The 22,003-nt window shown below is 43.3% G+C and overlaps 1 protein-coding gene across 5 annotated transcripts in view; it reads right to left on the bottom strand.

Annotated features, from left to right (window-relative positions):
* Nucleotides 1-22,003, bottom strand: part of LOC115132110 (sterile alpha motif domain-containing protein 11-like) — an 85,505-nt gene that overhangs the window by 49,568 nt on the left and 13,934 nt on the right. For all 5 annotated transcript variants that reach the window (XM_029664367.2, XM_029664366.2, XM_029664365.2 and 2 more), the window contains exons 3-4: nt 20,497-20,672; nt 7,053-7,162 (exon numbers count right to left, since the gene is read on the bottom strand). In XM_029664367.2, coding sequence (XP_029520227.1) covers nt 7,053-7,162; nt 20,497-20,672 — 286 coding nt within the window. The remainder of the gene's footprint in view (nt 1-7,052; nt 7,163-20,496; nt 20,673-22,003) is intronic.

The raw sequence follows: 22,003 nt of genomic DNA, 5'->3' as shown, positions 1-22,003 counted from the left end.
GTACCAACGCCATACCAGGACACTTAATCATTTTCACCTGAACTGTTTGAGGATGCTACTGAGGATCAAGTGGCAGGACAGAATCCCAGACACTGAAATACTCAGCCATGCCGAAATGACGAGCATTCCCACACTGCTTATGGAAGCACAGCTTAGACGGGTGGGCCATGTGACCAGGGTGCCTGCTACCTGTCTCCCTAAGCAGATCTACTTCAGAGACATGAAGAATGGGAAGCGAGCACAAGGTGGGCCCAAAAAATGCTTTAAAGACACCCTGAAGGCCTCCCTCAAGAGCTTTAACATCGAACTAAGCAAATGGGAAAGCCTTGCTCAGGATAGTCCCACCAAGCGGAATCTCATCCAGGATGGCGCTACCACCTCTGAAACCAGCAGGACCACAAATGCCATGGTGAAGAGAGAACAGAGCAAGACCAGTAATAACAGAGCCGTCGGTCAGGAGAATCTACCAAAGTACCATGTCCAGTGTGCCAAAGAGTGTTCCGGGCTCAGATTGGTCTCACCAGCCATCTGCGCCCTCACCGTACCTCAGACTCAACCCAATGAATCGTGTCCTAGTCATCATCAACCTATGATGGACGATCAGGAAGTTGTGTGAGATTTAATAGGAGTACGATGGACCAAGATGGTACTAACACTCCTTTTGAGGCAAATAATACCCTGTTAAAAAGAAATTTGGCCTTTAAAACACACAAACACAAACCTCCCTGACCCCCTCCCCGACACACACATCGTCATCTCCTCTATAACTACGTCTGGGAGTCTGAACGAAGAGAAAAAAAGTGATAAAAAAACACCTTATCCGCCCGTTAGAATCTTTCTGGTCTGACCGCAGAGCCAAGGTTTACAGTTTCCACAGGCAGCCAGACGCTAAGCCCGGCGCCCCTGCTCTCTCCCATCCTCCTCCCCTCCCTCCCTCCCTCCCCCTCCCTCCCTCCATCCCTCTCAGCCCCAGAGTAGCCAGAGGCCTGGGAGGCGGACGGTGGAGGGAGGAAGGGAGGAGAGGAAGGAGGAGGGGGGGAGTCAACCCTCCTGTCTGTCCCTCAGATTTAATTAACGGCCCACTCCGGCGCGGAGACGGCCCAGCAGCCTGCTTCCCTTTCCTTTGACTCATGCACACAGACATGGGCACACACACACACACACTCACACACTGCCGCCACACCCGCTGTCTGCCCTCCCCTGATACCGGCACCACACTCATTCATCGCTCTCTCTGTCTCTTTCTCCCTCTGTCTTTCTCCCTCTCCAAAATTTTCTTCCACTACACAACCTATCCCCTTCTCTCTGCCTCTGTCTCTCTCCTTCTTTACTTCTCTCTGTCTCTCTCTCCTTCTTTACTTCTCTCTGTCTCTCTCTCCTTCTTTACTTCTCTCTGTTTCTCTCTCCCTCTTTACTTCTCTCTGTCTCTGTCCCTCTTTACTTCTCTCTGTCCCTCTTTACTTCTCTCTGTCTCTCTTTACTTCTCTCTGTCCCTCTTTACTTCTCTCTGTCCCTCTTTACTTCTCTGTCTCTCTCCCTCTTTACTTCTCTCTCTCCCTCTTTACTTCTCTCTCTCCCTCTTTACTTCTCTCTGTCCCTCTTTACTTCACTCTGTCCCTCTTTACTTCTCTCTGTCCCTCTTTACTTCTCTCTCTCCCTCTTTACTTCTCTCTCCCTCTCTCCCTCTTTACTTCTCTCTGTCCCTCTTTACTTCTCTCTGTCCCTCTTTACTTCTCTCTGTCCCTCTTTACTTCTCTCTCCCTCTTTACTTTTCTCTGTCTCTCTCCCTCTTTACTTCTCTCTGTCCCTCTTTACTTCTCTCTGTCCCTCTTCTCTCTCTCCCTCTTTACTTCTCTCTGTCTCTCTCCCTCTTTACTTCTCTCTGTCTCTCTCCCTCTTTACTTCTCTCTGTCTCTCTCCCTCTTTACTTCTCTCTGTCTCTGTCCCTCTTTACTTCTCTCTGTCTCTCTCCCTCTGTACTTCTCTGTCTCTCTCCCTCTTTACTTCTCTCTGTCTCTGTCCCTCTTTACTTCTCTCTGTCTCTCTCCCTCTTTACTTCTCTCTGTCTCTGTCCCTCTTTACTTCTCTCTGTCTCTGTCCCTCTTTACTTCTCTGTCTCTCTCCCTCTTTACTTCTCTCTGTCTCTGTCCCTCTTTACTTCTCTCTGTCTCTCTCCCTCTTTACTTCTCTCTGTCTCTGTCCCTCTTTACTTCTCTCTGTCTCTGTCCCTCTTTACTTCTCTCTGTCTCTCTCCCTCTTTACTTCTCTCTGTCCCTCTTTACTTCTCTCTGTCCCTCTTTACTTCTCTGTCTCTCTCCCTCTTTACTTCTCTCTGTCTCTGTCCCTCTTTACTTCTCTGCTTCTCTCCCTCTTTACTTCTCTCTGTCTCTCTCCCTCTTTACTTCTCTCTGTCCCTCTTTACTTCTCTCTGTCCCTCTTTACTTCTCTCTGTCCCTCTTTACTTCTCTCTGTCCCTCTTCTCTCTCTCCCTCTTTACTTCTCTCTGTCTCTGTCCCTCTTTACTTCTCTCTGTCTCTGTCCCTCTTTACTTCTCTCTGTCTCTGTCCCTCTTTACTTCTCTCTGTCCCTCTTTACTTCTCTCTGTCCCTCTTTACTTCTCTGTCTCTCTCCCTCTTTACTTCTCTCTGTCTCTGTCCCTCTTTACTTCTCTCTGTCCCTCTTTACTTCTCTGTCTCTCTCCCTCTTTACTTCTCTCTGTCTCTGTCCCTCTTTACTTCTCTCTGTCCCTCTTTACTTCTCTCTGTCCCTCTTTACTTCTCTCTGTCCCTCTTTACTTCTCTCTGTCTCTTTACTCCTCTCTGTTTCTCTAACCACAGGCCTGTTATGGAAGTTAGACACAGAGTGGGGAGTGAGCTGAATAAAATAACTGATGCTACAACAGAACAGAGAGAAGATAGTACTAGATTATAGTATTACAGAGGTACAGCACTAGAGTCAGAAGTAATGTCTGTTTGGGCGTGCATCTCAAATGCCACCCTAATCCCTATATAGTGCCACCCTATTCCCTATATAGTGCACTACTTTTGAGACCCTGGTCATATAGGGAATAGGGTGCCATTTAGGACCCAGTCTGGGTCTCCTTTGATACTTTCGCAATCCCACCACAGCCAGAGTCACCGTTGAAATAGTTTATATAGAAACAAAAGTTCACACCATGACATGATAGCTACAGTGCATTCGATAAGTATTCAGACCCCTTTACTTTTTCCACATTTTGATACGTTACAGCCTTATTCTAAAATGGATTAAATTGTTTTTCCCCCTCATCAATCTATACACAATATTCCATAGTAACAAAGAAAAACAGTTTTTTTAAATTGAGCAAATTTATGAAAAATAAATCAAATGAAATATCACATTCACATAAGTGCTCAGACCCTTTACTCAGTACTTTGTTGAAGCATCTTTGGCAGCGATTACAGCCTTGTGTCTTCTTGGGTATAACACTACAAGCTTGGCATATCTGTATTTGGAGAGTTTCTCCCATTCTTCTCTGCAGATCCCCTCAAGCTCTGTCAGGTTGGATGGGGAGTGTTGCTACACAGCTATTTTCAGGTCTCTCCACAGAAGTTAGATCGGGTTCAATTCCGAGCTCTGGCTGGGCCACTCAAGGACATTCTGAGAATTGTCCCGGTCATTGTCCTGTTGGAAGGTAAACCTTCTCCCCAGTCAGAGGACTTTAGTGCTCTGGAGCAGGTTTTCATTAAGGATCTCTCTGTACTTTGCTCTGTTCATCTTTCCCTCGATCCTGACTAGTCTCCCAGTCCCTGCCGCTGAAAACATCCCCACAGTATGATGCTGCCACCAACATGCTTCACCTTAGAGATGGTGCCATGTTTCCTCCAGACGTGACTCTTGGCATTCCGACAAGAGAATCTTGTTTCTCATGGTCTGAGAGTCTTTTAGGTGCCATTTGGCAAACTCCAAGCGGGCTGTCATGTGCCTTTTACTAAGGAGTAGCTTCCATCTGGCCACTCTACCATAAAGGCCTGAATGGTGGAGTGCTGCAGAGATGTTTGTCCTTCTGGAAGGTTCTCCCATCTCCACAGAGGAAGTCTGGAGCTCTGTCAGAGTGACCATCAGGTTCTTGGTCACTACATAATCCTGTCTCGGAGCTCTACGGACAATTCCTTCGACCTCATGACTTGGTTTTTGCTCTGACATGCACTGTCATCTGTGGGATCTTATATAGACAGGTGTGTGCCTTTCCAAATCATGTCCAATCAATTGAATTTACCACAGGTGGACTCCAATCAAGTTTTCGAAACATCTCAAGGATGATCAATGGAAATAGGATGCACCTGAGCTCAATTTTGAGACATAAAACAAAGAGTCTGAGTACTTATGTAAATAAGTTATTTATGTTTTGTATAATTTTTTTATAGATTTGAAAAAATGTCTTAAACCAGTTTTCACTCTGTCATTATGGGTATTGTGTGTAGACTGGTGAGGAAAATATTTAATGTAATACATTTTTGAAGAAGGCTGTAACGTAACATAATGTATAAACAGTCAAAGGGTCTGAATACTTTTCGAATGCACTGTATATACATTTGAAACGGTTTATACCATAATGACAAGAATGGTCAAAAAACTATTCAAAAGTTTCTGTCAAGTATTAAAACTTTTCAAAACTCACCATATTCATCTACACTCAAAACTGATACACCAAAACTGATCAAACCAATAAGGTGTGTTCATTCTCTGTCCTATTACCTTCATGTGTCCCAGTGTTTGCCTTTGTGTGTGTGTGTGTTCATGTGTTTGTGTGTGTACTTGTTTGTGGAAGTATGTGTGTGTGTGTGTTCGTGTGTGTGTATGAGCACACATCCCCATGTGTGTGTGTGTGTGTGTGTGTGTGTGTGTGTGTGTGTGTGTGTGTGTGTGTGTGTGTGTGTGTGTGTGTGTGTGAGCACACATATCCATGTGTGTGTGTGTATGAACATGCACTACTGTGTATGTGAGTGTGTCTCTCTCTAATTTCACCGGCAGACAGAATGTGAGCCAGTGGCTGATGGGATTGGACTTGTTTACAGACACAGATCGAGCCGCTTAGCCACCCTGTTAAATCTCCCTGTAATGCTCAAACTGACAGATTTTAGGCCCAGGCCCCCTCCGGCGCAGGCCACACCGCGCTCAAATCTCCCTCCCTCCCCCCTCATATCCCCACTATCCATCCCTTTGTGTCTTTCTCCATTAAGATTACCATTCACCAGCTGATTTCCCCATTAAGCTTAGCAGCCGATTAGACAGGTCTTTTTGGGAAATTCGTCCCAAACTGGGGTCTAAAAACACTGGGTGTCTGGGACTATAACACCCCCGTGTCCCACGCAAATGAGGAAGGATAGGCAGACACCCCTCCATGCCCTCGTCCCTCCACACCTCCACCCCTCATCCCTTTGTATTAGCAAACTGTATGGGCAATTAAGCTACTAAAGGGATGAGCTCAGAGAGACAGTGTAGAGGACGAGGTGTTGGATTTGTGGGATGATTATGCTACATGTATGACCCTCTGACTAATGGGATGAAGAGGAACAGACCGTCCACAGGGGATAAGGATCTGCTCTCTGAATACTGTACTACTTGACCATGGTAAGGGTACTTTATGGGTTAAATCTGAGGGTTGGTCAACTTTGTTGGTAACTCTTGATAAGTTTGTATTGGCTGTTTTAAAGGAAACCAGTTACAGTTTCTCCTGACCCATAGATTACTTTCAGAGTGAGGAACCATCTAACCTCAAGTTGTAGAATCCTGAACTTCCCTTTTAAGACGACCTTTATAAAGGACATTTGACACTAAGGTAAAGGGGATACCTAGTCAGTTGCACAACTTAATGTATTTAACCAAAATGTGTCTTCCGCATTTAACCCGACACCTCTGAATCAGAGAGCTGCGGGGGGCTGCCTTAGTCGACGTCCAAGGCGCCCAGGGAGCAGTTGTTGTTGGAGGTTAACTGCCTTGCTCAAGAGAAGAACAGCAGATGTTTCACCTTGCCGGCTCAGAGATTCAAACCAGCAACGTCTCGGTTACTGGCCCAACGCTCTTAATCAATAAGTTACCTGCCATCCTTTACAAATGTAACAACGTTTCACCAGTTCTTCTGTAATCTGTGACTCACCTCCAGCCTTGTGATCTTTCTTGTGACAAACTGTATAAACCGAAACTCAGCTGATCTAAGCCTATTATTAACCCGCAAACCAGCAGGTCCCCACCTAACCAACATTTGCGACATAGTTTGGGTTACAAAAATATATAATTGCCAGTTTAAAAGGACAGTATGTCCTTGCAGTACAACAAGGCACTTCCAGACACCTCTGACTACTAAAACACTTCCGACATGGCTAATCCCTATGATTGGTAGTGTATGTCTACTGAATAGAAAACACACACACACACACACACACACCCTAAACACACATATGCAAAAAGCATGATATGTAAGGACAAAAAAACTGAAAAGACACAATACAACACCCAACAGCTAGAGTATCTAAATACCAAGTCACTCTATATAATAAATATTATACAAGTATCTATCTGAAAGCATACATAGTCCAACATTCAGTCTAACTCCGGACTAAAACAGCCTAATTTCAAACTAAAACAATCTGATTCGGAACTACTAAAACTAATGAAACAGTGTCTGGTGTTAGGGGTGTTTAACAGTGGGGCTGTAAGCTGTTAGAAGGCTCTTAGCTTAACACACACCATGGTTCCTTTATGCCCATGAAACTGGATTAATGGCAAACAAAGCTATTTATTTAGTGGTCATTTAAAACAGGGGGTTAAGGAAAAACCTGGAGTGCAATAGAAAAGGCAACAAAAATTACATTTAGTAATTGACTTGAGAGCCACCTTCAGGAATCAGTAATAAGCTTATAGTAAGTTCCCCAATCAAACAAATTACAGAAAATTAAGGGACTAATGCATAATAGTGATTAATTACTCTTGCTAATAGAAGAATACGTAACCTCATTACAAATATAAGGAATACGGAGAGAGAAAAATAGACAAACACACATGTATCCTACCTGTGTGTCCTGTGTTGGTGCTGAGGTCGGTGGCGGGCTGGCTCTCGGGCATGCCGTGCTGTCTGGTATGGTGGAGGTTGGAGATGATCGTAGAGAGGTCACTGTCACGACTGAAACACAGACAAGAGTCAGGGGGTTAGCAACACATATTGCTTTACATGACACATTAAAACACAACAAGGCGCACACACACATAGTAACACAACATAGCAAAAAGCACAAACAAAACCAAACAAAAAAAACTCCAACAGGGGAAAGACAATGTACCATAACATGGCACAACACAACAGCACATAGCTACAGCTACAGTTAATTAAATATGTCACATAACAACTCAAAACAGCTCCATTCTACCTCGTCACTCACAACACACTTCATCCTTGGAAGAAAAATCTACTACACAATTAGAACAAAACGTAATGCAGGAAATGGAGAGTCTGATCTACAGTATACGAAAGACCACACAAACGCAAGTGTATATCCACACACACAAATCCTCCCATCACCACATACAGCTGTGTGCGCACACATATACACTCTCTCGCACACACACACGCACGCACACACGCACACACACACACACACACACACACACACACACACACACACACACACACACACACACACACACACACACACCTGTACTGACCAAGAACCTCTCATCTACCCACTGTATTTCTGTATACTGTAGCAATTGGAATTGAAACATACTTCATGAGTGGCTAATCAACCTGTGTGTCTATTCTTCCCTTGCCTTTGAGGTACAATGCATTCGGAAAGTATTCAGACCCCTTGACTTTTTCCACATTTTGTTACATTACAGCTTATTTCTAAAATGGATTTTAAAAAACTGGGAGACCAGTCAGGATCGAGGGAAAGATGAACGGCGCAAAGCACAGAGAAATCCTTGATGAAAACCTGCTCCAGAGCGCTCAGGACCTCAGACTGGGACGAAGGTTAACCTTCCAACAGGACAACAACCCTAAGCACACAGCCAAGACAGCGCAGTAGTGGCTTTGGGAAAAGTCTCTGAATGTCCTTGAGTGGCCTAGCCAGAGCCCAGACTTGAACCCGATCAAACATCTAAAAGGTCTGAGTAAAGGGTCTGAATACATATGTAATTCGGATATTTCAGTTGAAATGTTTTTAGATTTTTGGCAAAATTTCTAAAAACCATGTTTTTGCTTTGTCATTATGGTGTATTGTGTGGAGATTGATGAGGGGAAAAAATATTTAATACATTTTAGAATAAGGCTGTAACGTAACAAAATATGGATAAAGTCAAAGGGTCTGAATACTTTCCGAATGCACTGTACGTATGACACCCCAATGACAGACTCCTAAGCACCAAGCACTTTTTGGTCTCATCCCTACTCATCTTGAACTTCACAGTAAGATACTTTATCCAACACATTCAGAACTCAACTAAGTCGCTTAAGAGCTTAAAATTAGATTAGTGTTCCCCCAAATTCACACGGGAGAAGAGACCAGTTTGTAGTCTCTGTCTAGATACACTACAGTGATTTTATGTATGTATGTACCTCATTGTTTAAAACATTCAAATAAAGTAAACTGCAGAAGGCCAACTGGAATACTGAGCCTCAGTCAGTCTGATTCGCTAAAGGCCAGACAGTTCAAATAGTATTTTGTTTACTTCAAATACTTTAGCTGCATTCGACTGAGCTTGCCTGGTGCAATGGAACCAATAACACAGTCCCAAAAGTGCAAAACCTGCCCATCGGGCACTCCAGAACTCAGTGAAACTTATTAGGTTACAGGGACGATGCACATTTAGAAACATTTCGGTGAATGTGCCAGTTTGCTAATTTTGAACTGAATTTTGCTGAAAGTATTTGAAAGGAAACTAAACGCCCTATCTCTCCCACAGTGACATCACTGCCCTAGCCAAACCAGAGGAGGGTTTTAGTGGTTGGGGCTGCCAAATTCCCCACCAGCTCCCTCTAACCCAGCAGCAGCAGACATGGACATAAGTGTCATGGAGGTACTTCCACTCAATCTGATTAGCGCTCTGATCGCATTAAAAAATCATAATGATGGAAAATAGGCGCTTAGCATTTGAGGGAATATCCCAGACAAATTTCTCTGTCGCTATATGACGATGGGCAAACATTTTGGTTCACTAAATGTTGAATTGGTTGTTCAAGAGTGACGTCCTCAAGTGTCTACTCTATTGTAGAAGATACAAAACACAGATAAATCAGATACAGATACATCTCATTAAATTAAATCGTGTTCCCCTGTTTCCTTACATCTGGAGCATCAAGTCCAACTGAATATGTCCAAATCAAGTTCAGTGAAGATTCTAGTTACATTATAACTTTGTCTAACATGAAAACAGGAGCCATGGAACATTATTGCTAACCAGGAAGAGACAGCGGAGGGTGTCATGGTAACGAGGCAGAGTGGCTGGGGATGGTTCTGATTGGTCAGCACTCCGAGGAGGCCACATGGTTTGCAGCGGCTGGATTCTGCCTTTTTACAGCACAATGATTATAGGCTCCGGCTCGGTAATGCCAGCCTGTCGTGCTCCGAGCTGTTATCCAAATTGTACAGAACAGATGCGGGGGAATTTATTTTGTCTGATTCTGACCACGTTGGGTTACCAGTCGCTTCTCAGTTAACGGGAGTCACTGAGTCAAACTCAAAACAAAACCAAACGCAGATATAACATCCTGTCTGGTTGCTAAGCAAGCGAGGATGCTTTTGTTGTGCCGGGACGTCACACTTTCAGTGACACTAGTCCGACTAAGCCCTAGACCTAAATCAAAATACTTACAAGTTGTAAAGAATATAACATTTTATTTTTTGATGTCTTTATTACACTACATTCAGAGGTCTACTTTCATAAGGTTCATAGTCAGACTGCTGGCCAACTCAGATTAGCCATGCAACTCAGGTCCGCACTCATCCAAAATTGAGATCCCGTAACCGCTAGCAACTAAAGCCCCACCTGCTCCCTATCACTCAAAGTGATCGTGATAATGTCACACTGAACTTCTCACTGAGGCTACGGGGTTATTATCCCGTGGCAAAGTAGCGGCGCTAAGCCGTGACAAGTAAGGGCATCGTTAGCACTGGTAATTAGCACACTTTTCCTGCTCTGTCCATTGTGGTTAGCTAAAGAGGGACAGCCCCTCCCCCTGCCCACACGAGTGGCCAGGTCAAGGTCATAATCTGTGCCTAGGGCTATAAGGGATGAACATGGGGAGATGTGGCTGTGAGGGGGGCTGGGCGAGGGGGGGTTAAGACCTAGCCTCCTGACTCAGCTCTCCCTCATGAATTTGTGTGGGGGGGGGGGGGGGGGGTGCAGCTAAGAAGGACATGAGCTGCGGTATTATCACCCAGGCCGCACACTGGAGACAATCATCTCATCCTCGGCTCATCCTTAAACTGCTCAATACCCCCCTAATCATCTTCAGTTGGTCCAGCCCACAGGACAGACAGACTGACAGACCAACAGACAGACAGACAGCATGACCCAGATGCTACTACTGTAATAGCCAGGCCCTAATGCAAGGTAACTTTGACATGGATTACTATGGACACTACATGTATTCATAAGCAGCATAGAAAGGAGGTTATTTTCATTGCTTCCTGTTTGAGAATCAGAGAGAATCAGAAACTGGATCCATTTAATCCAATGAGCTTCGAAATCTACTCATCAAAGATGAATACTTTTAGAGAACTTTTAGAGAATATTGTTGTGAGTTTAGCCAGTAGCTAGGTTTCCATCAGATTTTCATTCGGATATTAAAAACATAAAGCATAAAAACAATATGCACATTTTCCCACCAGAGATGTGTTTCCATCAAATGAACTTCTTGCGGATAAAAGGATGTGCATGATGATGTATTGCACATAAAAATACATTTTGCGGTTAAATTCAAATATACTGAATAAAAAAAGTTTCCATTGCATTTTCAACTTGTTTGTTGTTGCTTCATATAGCCAGCGTGTCCACTCTGGTAGTGGCATGTGCCTTCTAGCCAACAGCACTATCTGCGCGCAGTTGGCCACAGCGCACCAAAAGCCTACATGATGAGATTATTATTATGGACAAAAGGGCAAGATTATTTTTATTTGTCAACTGGCAGCCGAGCATCAATTATCACGTCACCAGAATAAGACCCCCGATATTTATTGGAAAGGAGCATCAAGCTCATCACCTTACACTTTTACCATCCTGTGAAGTTCATCATCATTTATTTAATCTGTTGCCTAATAAACTGCATTCTTTCTCGATGAGTCGTAGTGGGAGGACCACACAATGCCATCGTGTGTCTCCAAGTTTACTTCAGTATGATGGTTATTATATCAATATTTGCGCATAAAAAAATTCCACAGACATTTTCTCGTGTAACGGATGTGAAATTGCTAGCTAGTTAGCGGTGGTGTGACCTAACAGCGTTTCAATCGGTGACGTCACTCGCTCTGAGACCTTAAAGTAGTTGTTCCCCTTGCTCCGCAAGGGCCGTGGTTTTTGTGGTGCGATGGGTAACTATGTTTCGTGGGTGTCAGTTGTCGATGTGTGCAGAGGGTCCCTGGTTCGGGGCTGTTACACTTGCATAATTAATTTTACCAACAGAAAATATGTGTTGTGCTTGTCTAGCATATTTAGTTTTGTCAACATTTGGAAAGTTTACTAAAAAATGTTCTGTTTCCATCAGGCCTGTCATGACATTTTTTATCTGATGTAATTCAATTGCATAAAAAGGTTGGATGGAAACCTAGTACGTATAATGCTCTCTAACATCCTTTATAATGACTTATAACATATTATAACACTGACCATAAGCATTAATAATAACTCATAAACTGTTATAAAACTCATGAACTACAGCAGGACCCAAACAGAAAATGGCTCCCATAGAAAAGGCTCAATGGGAAAGCTACTGGAACTTCCTCCAAAGGAGATGGCAGCTGCTGCTCTGACATTACTACAGGAGACACTACTGACACTCTCCAAATGCCATGAAAAGCATCTTCTCCTGGCATGGGACCAGAATAGCGGAGGGTGACCCCCACGGTGCCACGCTGTGACATTGTCAAAGAGGAGCCGAGGTGACAAAGCTGGAGGGCATAGTGTGAGCTGGCACTGGCTGGCACGGGTTGGCAGTCTGGGCACCCCGATGCCATGTCTGACACCACGACTGAGACCGCATTGACAGACAGGGGTATTGGGGGGGTGGGGGTGGGGGTGGAAGGGGAACGCGCACAGCTGCCATGCTGGGGCAGAGGAGTTGTCACGCAGGTGTAGAGAGAGGCAGCTTGCATTCAAAATAGCACCCTATTCCCTATATACTGTAGTGCACTACTAGAGCACTTTAGTCAAATGTAGTGCACTCTATAGGGAATAGGGTGACATTTGGGACACACCGGAGAGAAGACAGCTTGCTTGGAACAGCTGGTACCTGCAGGTATGCTGCTACTGCAGCGCCCACCCTCCTCCTCCAACCTCAAGACAACAAACAGACCACACAGCCAGCTCCAACCTGCAACTGCAGGTGATCCACAGCCCTGACTCAAGCCAGCCCTGACTCACTCTTAAATATTCCCATGTGATATAGGCTCATGCCAATACAAAGGGAGAGTTCAAAAGGAGACCGCTTTAATAACCCCTGCTGAATTATCCTCATTCTCCGAATGTAAATAAGATGTTTTCTTGAGAGAGAAAAAAAACGAACAATTGTGAAAGAAACTTAGGCTTAAATGCAAAAACATGGATTTCGACAAAGAGTATGTTTTGTTTTCAGACCAAGACTTGTGTTTGTATAGCGCTCACATTTGGATGGAAAGACAGCCTGCAACTGTGTCAGAGCAAGAAGAGGGAGTCATAAATAAACCCAGAAATAGATACATAAATAAATAACAACAGGCCAGGATATCTCTTGGGCTTTCCCTGTTGTTCCTTACAGAAGCTGATGTGGGGTCGATAAGGCTGCAGAGAGAGAGGAAAGTACAATGAAATAAAAGAGTCTGCCATGTGGAGGCTTGGTGTGGTTTTCTACCTAGGTTAAACTGAGCCAGAAAATGGTGTCTGAATCTAATCTCAATGTTTATTGAAGTAGATGTATGTTGAATCATTGATCAAAACAAATATTCTCCCAAAGGTCCTATGTGATATCAGATGTTGTTTCGATTATGATCTATTATCTAATATTAACTATAGACCGAGTTGTCGCTTTGTGCAGAGGCGATATTACGTTTTACAAAGTAAATGTACGAGTCCAATGACCATGATAATTTGGGATTCAATTAAACAATTCTTCAAAGCAGGGACATAGATTCAAAACAGAACAAGATTCTTTAGGACTTTAAACCCTAAAAAAAGCACAAGGGTAGGTTTCCTATAGTACATAATCAAACAGCGCTTTTGAACAGCCCCCTGTTTAAGGTACTACCCTCTATATGATTAAATGGAGAGACAGGGAAAACTCTGTTCTTGCTACAAACACCTCCTAATCTGTCATTGGATTGTTGGAACCCTGTTGCCATGGAGAAGCGGTGTGAGAGGAGCAAATAAGTCTTCAGCCTTTCTCCAGGAAGCTTGAAAAAACTTTATGTTCACTAATTAGTGATTTCGGTGAAAGCCCTTTTCAGGAATTCTTCTGTCGCCACAATGTCCCCTTGCTGGCTTTAACCTTAGACACAATTCACCAAGAACACCATAAGAGGAAAACTTCAAAGGAGTAAGAAAAAGGTTAACCCTAAGCATTTGTTAGCTGTACGTATGTCATACGCGATTCAATGTCAGCATGAACAATACAGTACTATTACAATATTCATAGCTTTTGTTTTAGGAGCAAATTGCTGTCTATAAGGAGAGGAGCAGACACAGGCCAACCTCTATTCATGGACTAAAAAATGAAACTTAAGAAAACTGTCTGGACAATTCTAAGACAATGCTATAACTGAGTATAGGGCTCATACCTATGTCTACCAATTCCCCCACTACACAACTGTAAACACACATCTTTCATTCTTACCTATTGGTTTTATGGAATGCTACCTCCAACAAACTTTATCTTTGCGGATCTGAGGTTTATCCCTCAGCGAGCATTATTGTTGCACCTGCATAAATCAATTCACCACAATTACATGTTCTCTTTCTACAATACCAAAAAATGACATAAGACAAAATTCTAATTTACACAGTGAATAAATTCCACTTCAGTACATACCAGCCTTGTCAGTTATCGTTATGCTAGTAGAGGATCAACCTCTAGCACCTTGCACATGAAAAATTAGCTCTGCTATCCAGAGAGGGCCTGGACACCTTGCAGGAACTAGTTCCACCTACACAGAGTCACAGCGCAATGTTGTGGTGGCTATGTTAGCATCCGGCAGTTCGCGGAAGGCTATGCCTGGTGGAAATGGGTATGGCAGCTTTGTACAGTTACCTCTCTCTCTTTGTCCGCCTGCGGAAGGGCCTGCCACCACCACCCTCATGACAGCCTCCCTCCTCCCATTTCCTCCCATGTAATCTCCTTAGACATTTATACTACACAAATAATACTGCTCTTTTCCCTTCAATAAGAAATGGGGGAAACATTTTGCTTTTGAAATAGGAATAACTGTATCGTCGTATATATGAAATAGAAAAACATTACATAAACCCACGACTTAGTGAGATTTCTAGGGCTATAGACGTATGTGTTGTGTGGCTTTTTTCTCCAGAGGGTGCCACCCAAAAGCCCAACGTCAGCAGGTGGAATTTAGTTAACCCTCTCCCTCAGCATTTTGGAGTCAAAACCTTGTTATCTACACGACGTCCAACTCAAACAATACTCAGGTAGGCTTTTTTTCCCCTTGGGTATAAGACAACTAAGCTACCACCGTCAAATATTTAGTGACGAATGTGATTACCAATTGCCTCAATACACTTGCAAGCCACTCCATGCAAGAACAAAAAAAACGATTGAATATCTGACTAATCATCAAACACCTTTGTCTCTCTGTATTGAAAGCTTCTGTTTCTATGGTATTTGTTTTCTGATCAGGATCGAGTCTCCTCCCTATTCCCTGGTTGTGTCTTTGCAGTTTGAGTTAAGGGAGAGAGGGACTACCCCACGCATCGAAGACATTTAACCTTTGTTCCAGATGCGCCGGGTTAGACCATTAATCATTGAGTGGGTTCCCCCGGTTCTCTGTCCTGGTTCAATCAAGCCTCAGGGGGTTTTCCCGGGTTCTAAAGTGGCTTGGGCACTCTTTGCTTACTCAGCAGGAACGATGCGCAGTTCTCCGCACTGTTCTGGTGGGCCTGCTGAACTAATCACCTGTAAAGCCGATGGCCATTAACATTAATCCGGTTAAAAGATATAGAGCTCTCTAATGAACTTGACAAGTCCTCCTCAAGGATGACAACACCTCCGAAGACCTTTCTGACAACTAGGAAATCCTGTTACTACGTAGCCACAGTACCGTAGCCTGATCCAAGAGCCTATTCCTCTGTGTTATAGCTCGTCCACGCGGTAACATCCAAACCATTTAAAAAGTGCTAGGTCAATATCTGATTGTTTCAAATATTTTTGTAATTTTGAAAGGAAAATATGAATGAACGTTAAATGGTCTATAGGTCGAAGGTATTTCACTTTAATATTCTTTTAACCTTGACGATGCAACTTGGCAAGGGAGTTGAGGTCACAAAAACAGCAAACCCCTGATGAAACCCTAAATTGATGTACAAGTGGACCATTACCGCAATGTTTTTCAATTTAATCAGGTATTTTTCTGCATCAAGATGAGAATAACATAGTATAATTATCACAACTGAATATGTTGCAGGCTGTACCCAAGTGCGATGTGACACAATGTTAGCGAGAATCCTGATGATGTGTGAGGTAGAGAATACATGAGGTAGAGAATAGACACACTCACACGTATGGACAGCATCCTGTATTTTTCACCATCCATTGACCAAATCCAATTTGTTAAGACCCCTCTACGACTCACTTACTGGGCCTGTGGTCAATAGAAATCAGATTTCCTTGATTGGACATCCCATTATCCATTTCGCTCAGACCCATTGCATTTGGAATAAAGTAGGGCCGAGAAGGATGCCCGGGACAGATCGGAGCTGTGGCTCCAGTGAGTCCGCCGCCTTTTAAAGGGTAAAAGCCTGACATATTAGTCATAAGTGTTCTTTAAATTCATTATCATCTTAACACGCGAGCGGCGCATGTGTCAGTGGGGGAAATAAGCCTCTTTAATGAGGTTAGTGGATCCATTTAAAGCTTTACAGTTGCTGTGCTGTCCTCCATGTCACACACCAGTCTCGAGAAGGCAGCAACAGCAACATCCTCTCCTTCAATGAGATTGCACAAGTTGCTTCTCGTGCAGTGAGCGTTAAAATGAGTTTCACTGAGGAAGTCAACAAGCAGATACTATTAACATTTCTGACAAGCTTGGCTGACAACAAAAGATACAAATCACTTTGTGTTCCTTATATTTGCATGCACAAAAAAAAAACATTTTACGTGGATAAAAGTTAAAAACAGGGTTTGGGGAGATTTTTATTCCCAATTCCTTTGATTCTATTTGACTAGCATAGCACACACAAAAGTGGAGTATGCCACCTCACCTGTGGTGGTGAGATATGTGAGCCTTTTCAGGAAAATAGGCATATATTGCACGTCACTACTTCACAGGAAAGGCATTTGAACGTAATTCATTTTTTTCAAAATGTGTTTTTTAGAACCTTAATTCCAATTTGTATGCCATCTGTAAACACAAATGAAATTGTTAAATTAAGAGCGTAGTTGGTTTAGCCACAGAAAAAGACAGGTAGCTTCCCGCTAGCCATTATTAGCTGAGATAATGGATGGGCTGGACATGCCGAGAGATGAGTTCGGATTGTCTGCCATGTAGCATGCTTCTGTCTATAACATGAGCTGCTCAGTATGTGTGGATAATCCTTTCTACCTCTGCTTTTTATTAAGATATCATGAAGAACTGCAAAAGTGTTGCTACTGTTCGTCACTTCTGGAGGATGATCGTGCCATGAGGGAGTCGAGAAAAGAGAACACACCGAAGGCTGTTGTATAAAACACCTGTCTCCGGATTACATCTTCAAACTAAGGGCAACCATGGCATTCGTGACAGAGAGAGAGAAGCGTTCATCCATGTATACGGGTAAGAAAGTCTAGCTAACTTCATTTTCAGATATTATAAGTTTCTAATTATGTCAGAAAGTTATTTTCATTGCAAATGAAAGCATACTGTTAGCGAGCTAGCTAACATGCATGGTGGCTAGCTATGACAATCATTTTGAATTGTTAGTAGTATGGGTTGGGACTATTGCCGCATTCAAAACAACTGAACTTAGAACTGGGAACTCAGAAATCTCAGACTTCAGTGCGTTCAAGAAAACGAGCTCCGACGGGGAAAAATAGTTTTGAACGGTCCTCCAACTCGGAATTCCAACTCGGGAAGTCAGACCTCTTTCTAGAGACCCGACTTTCCGACCTGAAGATCACTGACGTCATGATTTGATCTCATATTTTTCCAAGATCCCAGTTGTCCTAAAAGCACCATTAGGTTAATTGTTTAGCTAACTACATGTCGAAAATACCAGATGATTACCTGACCCATCATGTTAGCCGGGTGTGTCTGTGGGTGATTACAATCTATTGTATTTCATGAACATGTGTACATGTCTAGACAATAGTGACCCATCCACTTAGCTAGATGTGGCTGGGCCTACTACTTTCACCCCTTTTAGCATTGAAATATTTGGTTGTTTACTACACTACCTTACTCTGTTTAGCACATGGCCTCACATGTGAATCCTTAAAGAGATGGGTGGGGCTCAGGCTTTAGAGGGTCTGAATGGGTGTAGACAAAGAAGAGCTCTCCCAGTTGGTGTATCAAAACATTCAAGGGCCATTTTTACAAAAGTGGGGTTACAAGTTTATCAACTTTCAAAGCAGAATTACTTTCCCCTTGTTCCTGAACTGTAGTGTATGACATACACTTTTCTAGCTCTGAGTCTACTTTTATCCAATGTAAGAAACACATGTTGCTACATAAGACCGGATCGAGCCGGTCGGTCACATATACTGTGTCTCTTTCTTTCTCGCTCTCCTCCTTAGGAACTCTTGGAGCATGACCTCTCTTCAGGCTATGACCTCTCTCTTCCTCTCTGATCAGGCCTAGAATAATGACTTGTAATGCTTTGTAATTTAAGCTTTTGTATTGTACAGGGAGGCAGGTAGCCTAGCAGTTAAGAGTGTTGGGCCAGTAACCGAAAGGTTGCTGGTTTGAATTCCCATTCCGACTACGTGAAACATCTATCGATGTGCCCTTGGGCACTTCACCCTATTTTCTCTGCATAAGTAGATCTGCTAAATGACTGGAATGTATGTGAATCTGTTCATTTTACAATGTTAATTAATTATTTGCTTTTGATATAGACAATTCTTAGTTCTTTCTATTACTGCAGCTCAGCTATAGTCTCTTGCATATTGCTAAATCATTTTTATGGAGTCAGATAATGAATTTAATGGGCTTCATTAACTGCATAGTCTTATTATGGGTTGCAGGTGAAGTGTATATAATATGTGTATGTATAAAATATTACCCCACTACACGCTCATTTGGTTCATCTTAATGGGATGACTCCCCAAAAACATGACTGTGTGTGTGTGTGTGTGTGTGTGTGTGTGCGTGTGTGCGTGTGTGTGTGTGTGTGTGTGTGTGTGTGTGTGTGCGTGCGTGCGTGTGTGCGTGTGTGCATGTGTGAGTGTGTGTGTGTGTGTGTGTGTGTGTGTGTGTGTGTGTGTGTGTGTGTGTGTGTGTGTGTTTGTTCGGATGAACGAGTGGGTGTGCACGTGTGTGCATTTGAGTGAGTGGCCTACAGTGAGTGGCCTACAGTGAGTGGCCTACAGTGAGTGGCCTACAGTGAGTGGCCTACAGTGAGTGTGCGATGGCAACCCAAATCTAATTGAACTGCCAAACACCATCCGCCATTACCCAATATTAGGCTCATAACTACTCCCTCACCCACATCTGAAAAGTTCCTTGTTGGTCTTTGATCCACGTTCACAACAACGTGCTTCAACGTATTATCTGTCACTTTGAGACTGAAACAGTTGCATCCAAAATTATACCATTTTTGTTCCATTGCCAGCTCTTCAATTCTTATTTCACCTAATGCAAACACATCAAGATTTCCTTGTATACAGTAAACAGTCATTTGTAAAACAAGGTATCCGATGTCAATTTCATTACACAAATATTGTAGCCAGATGCCTATAACCATCAACATTATCCAACTGACACCTGGCACCAATACTAAACAATACTAAAAACAACAATGCTACTACGAATCCCTACCGCCTATATTATGAAATTAAACATAAAATAAAGGATTAAAAAAAAGAATAGCTGTGACTTTTATTTCCCTATTATGTATGAGATTATTGAGATTATTCCAAATGCTGAGAAACTAGTGCAACAGCACAACTGGCGTACTGTAACAGACTGGATTATCTTGCTCATTTTCTACCCGGTCATGGCATGAGTTGAAAAGAGAGTGATGTACAGCTTTGGAACCAGGAAAAATCCCCACTGAGGTGAAACTACCCATAACGTCTGTTTGAGATGACTTTCTGACTATTATCTGAAGCTCCTGTGGTACTGATGTCTGAAACACAGTTTATGGCAAAGGTATTCAGTCTTTGAGATTTTCAGGACAGGAAGTGCTAGAAGAGACAGCTTGATATAAGTATATTTCTCATACTGTATTTGGACAATACTGACAACAGCAGAAGCAGCCAAGCAACATCATGCTCTCATAAGCGTCAGCTAATGCATCAGAGCTCGTTCCTGTCTCAATGCTGTATTTCCCTTTCTTCAAGCCCTCCTTTACCCTAAGCGTTGTCATATAAAAGACCGCACCATCTCCATCCACCATCAGAAGGGGCTGGTTCTTTAGTTATTTCTGGGGTTTGGGCTTATCATGAAGGCTATTTGTATGCACTGAGTGTACAAAACATTAGGAACACCTGTGGAACGCTTTCCACACCTTGAGTCCATCATGACCCGACCAATTGAGGCTGTTCTGAGGGCAAAAGGGGGTACAGTTCAAATTTAGGAGAACGTTAGTTATTTTATTGCACTCACTTTATCCTGTACTTTAGAGCATTATTGGTATTATAAAGGGTTATTACGCATATTCAACTCGATGAAGACCAAAATACTGCACAGCGGTGGGAAGTGTTTCAGTGACTCAAACATTGCACTGTAGACTAAGCAAGGAAGATAAGCAAGAAAACACTTACATGTCAACACAACACTTCCTGTAAGCACCAAGCTTAAAGCAATGAATTGAGACAGGTTGGGAATGGGTATGGACAGATCATAGGTGATGAGTTATTTGTATATCCCAATGTCATTCAGACACAGGAGTTCTTCCAGACCTTACCTCTTTCTCATGATACTGTAATGCAGCTCATCCTCCTGCTTGATGTGGGCATGGTCTCCGCTGGCGCGGTCGCTGCCCTCGCTGTCGTCACTGCTAAAGACGGAGGAGAGCTCCCTCTTGGGCACTCGGTTGGGGGGCAGGGGGATGGTGCGCTTCTCTGCCAAACGCCCGCGGTTCTACGGGAAAAAGGTGCTCTTAGAGATGCGGTTTCCAGTTTGATGCTAACAGCATGCACGTGCTAACATGCTAACATTAAGCATGTGATAAACATGCTAACACTAACCACATGCTAGCATGCTAACACTAAGCACGTGCTTAATATGCTAACAATAAGCACGTGCTAAGATGCTAGTAGCTAGCGTTCGAAGCACTCCTCCACTCTAAACACCTGACTTGGTGTGCAGCGGACACCATAATATTCCCCATCAGTCATACACAGAAATCAATGCTGCTGCTGTCACGGCCGCAATAGCATACATTTATACTAGGAGTGATCATTATGTGAGATTAATTTGTTCTACAATACATACAATTTTCTAAACAGTATCTAGCTAGTATCTAGCGATAAATGTACTGTTTTAAAGGAAAACTCCACCCCAAAACTATCTTTTGGTATTTGAAATGGGAAACCTGACACGTGTGATCAACGGTCCTCGCAATATGCTTGAAAAAGCATGCCATTACTGGTGCACAAGCCAACTGAAATGTGCTCAACTGACTAAAAGTAGGATAGACCACATACAGGAAACAAGGGGAAAAACTACTCTCCAAAATCATATGCTTTTCCTGAAGAATAGGCTTCATGTTCTGGCTGAGACACCGCTGACACGTATATAGGCCTACTATATGATATTTCTTGTAACTATAGATGCGAGTAATGACACAGAATATGTTTCAACTTACATTATACCCCAATGCAGACATACTTATCAAATTTACCACAGAAACCATAATAGGGGGATTGCCTAACCAACCATTGTTTACCATAGCCAGAGTCCTAAGTGATAAGTGGGTCATGCAAAGGGAGAACAGGAAATGATTATGCTTGGTGTGGTCAGCGCTTTTGGGCCACAAAGCTCTAATGAGCGGAGCGAAAGGAAAGAAGGAGTGTGGCCCTGAGGGGTTCTGGGAGTGAAGCTGGGTGACCTTTAATGTGACCTGAAGAGGTCACTGCAGATTAACATGGCTCTATAGAGATAAATATGGGGGGGGTAGAGAAAGAGAGAGGGGCAGAATGGGAGGAAAGGGGGGGAGAGAAACAGAATTGGAGGAAAGAAAGAGATAATTGAATTTGAGTGAAAGGAGAAAAGGCAATACAGATAAACACAGAGAGTGGACGTAGCTTTGAAACATTCTAGCTCTCTCTATCCCCACCCTCTCTCTCCATACCTCTGTCGCTCTTTTCGCTCTCTCAGTTCCTACATCTCCACTCTACTCTCCCGGGCGCCTCCGAGCCCTCCAGCTATCCCTTCCACCACATGCAACCCCCCCCTCTCCCTCCATCCCA

The sequence above is a fragment of the Oncorhynchus nerka genome, linkage group LG7 (genome assembly GCF_034236695.1).
Source record: "Oncorhynchus nerka isolate Pitt River linkage group LG7, Oner_Uvic_2.0, whole genome shotgun sequence".
In the NCBI taxonomy this organism is placed as follows: Eukaryota; Metazoa; Chordata; class Actinopteri; order Salmoniformes; family Salmonidae; genus Oncorhynchus; species Oncorhynchus nerka.
This window is presented reverse-complemented; position numbering and strand designations above follow the sequence as displayed.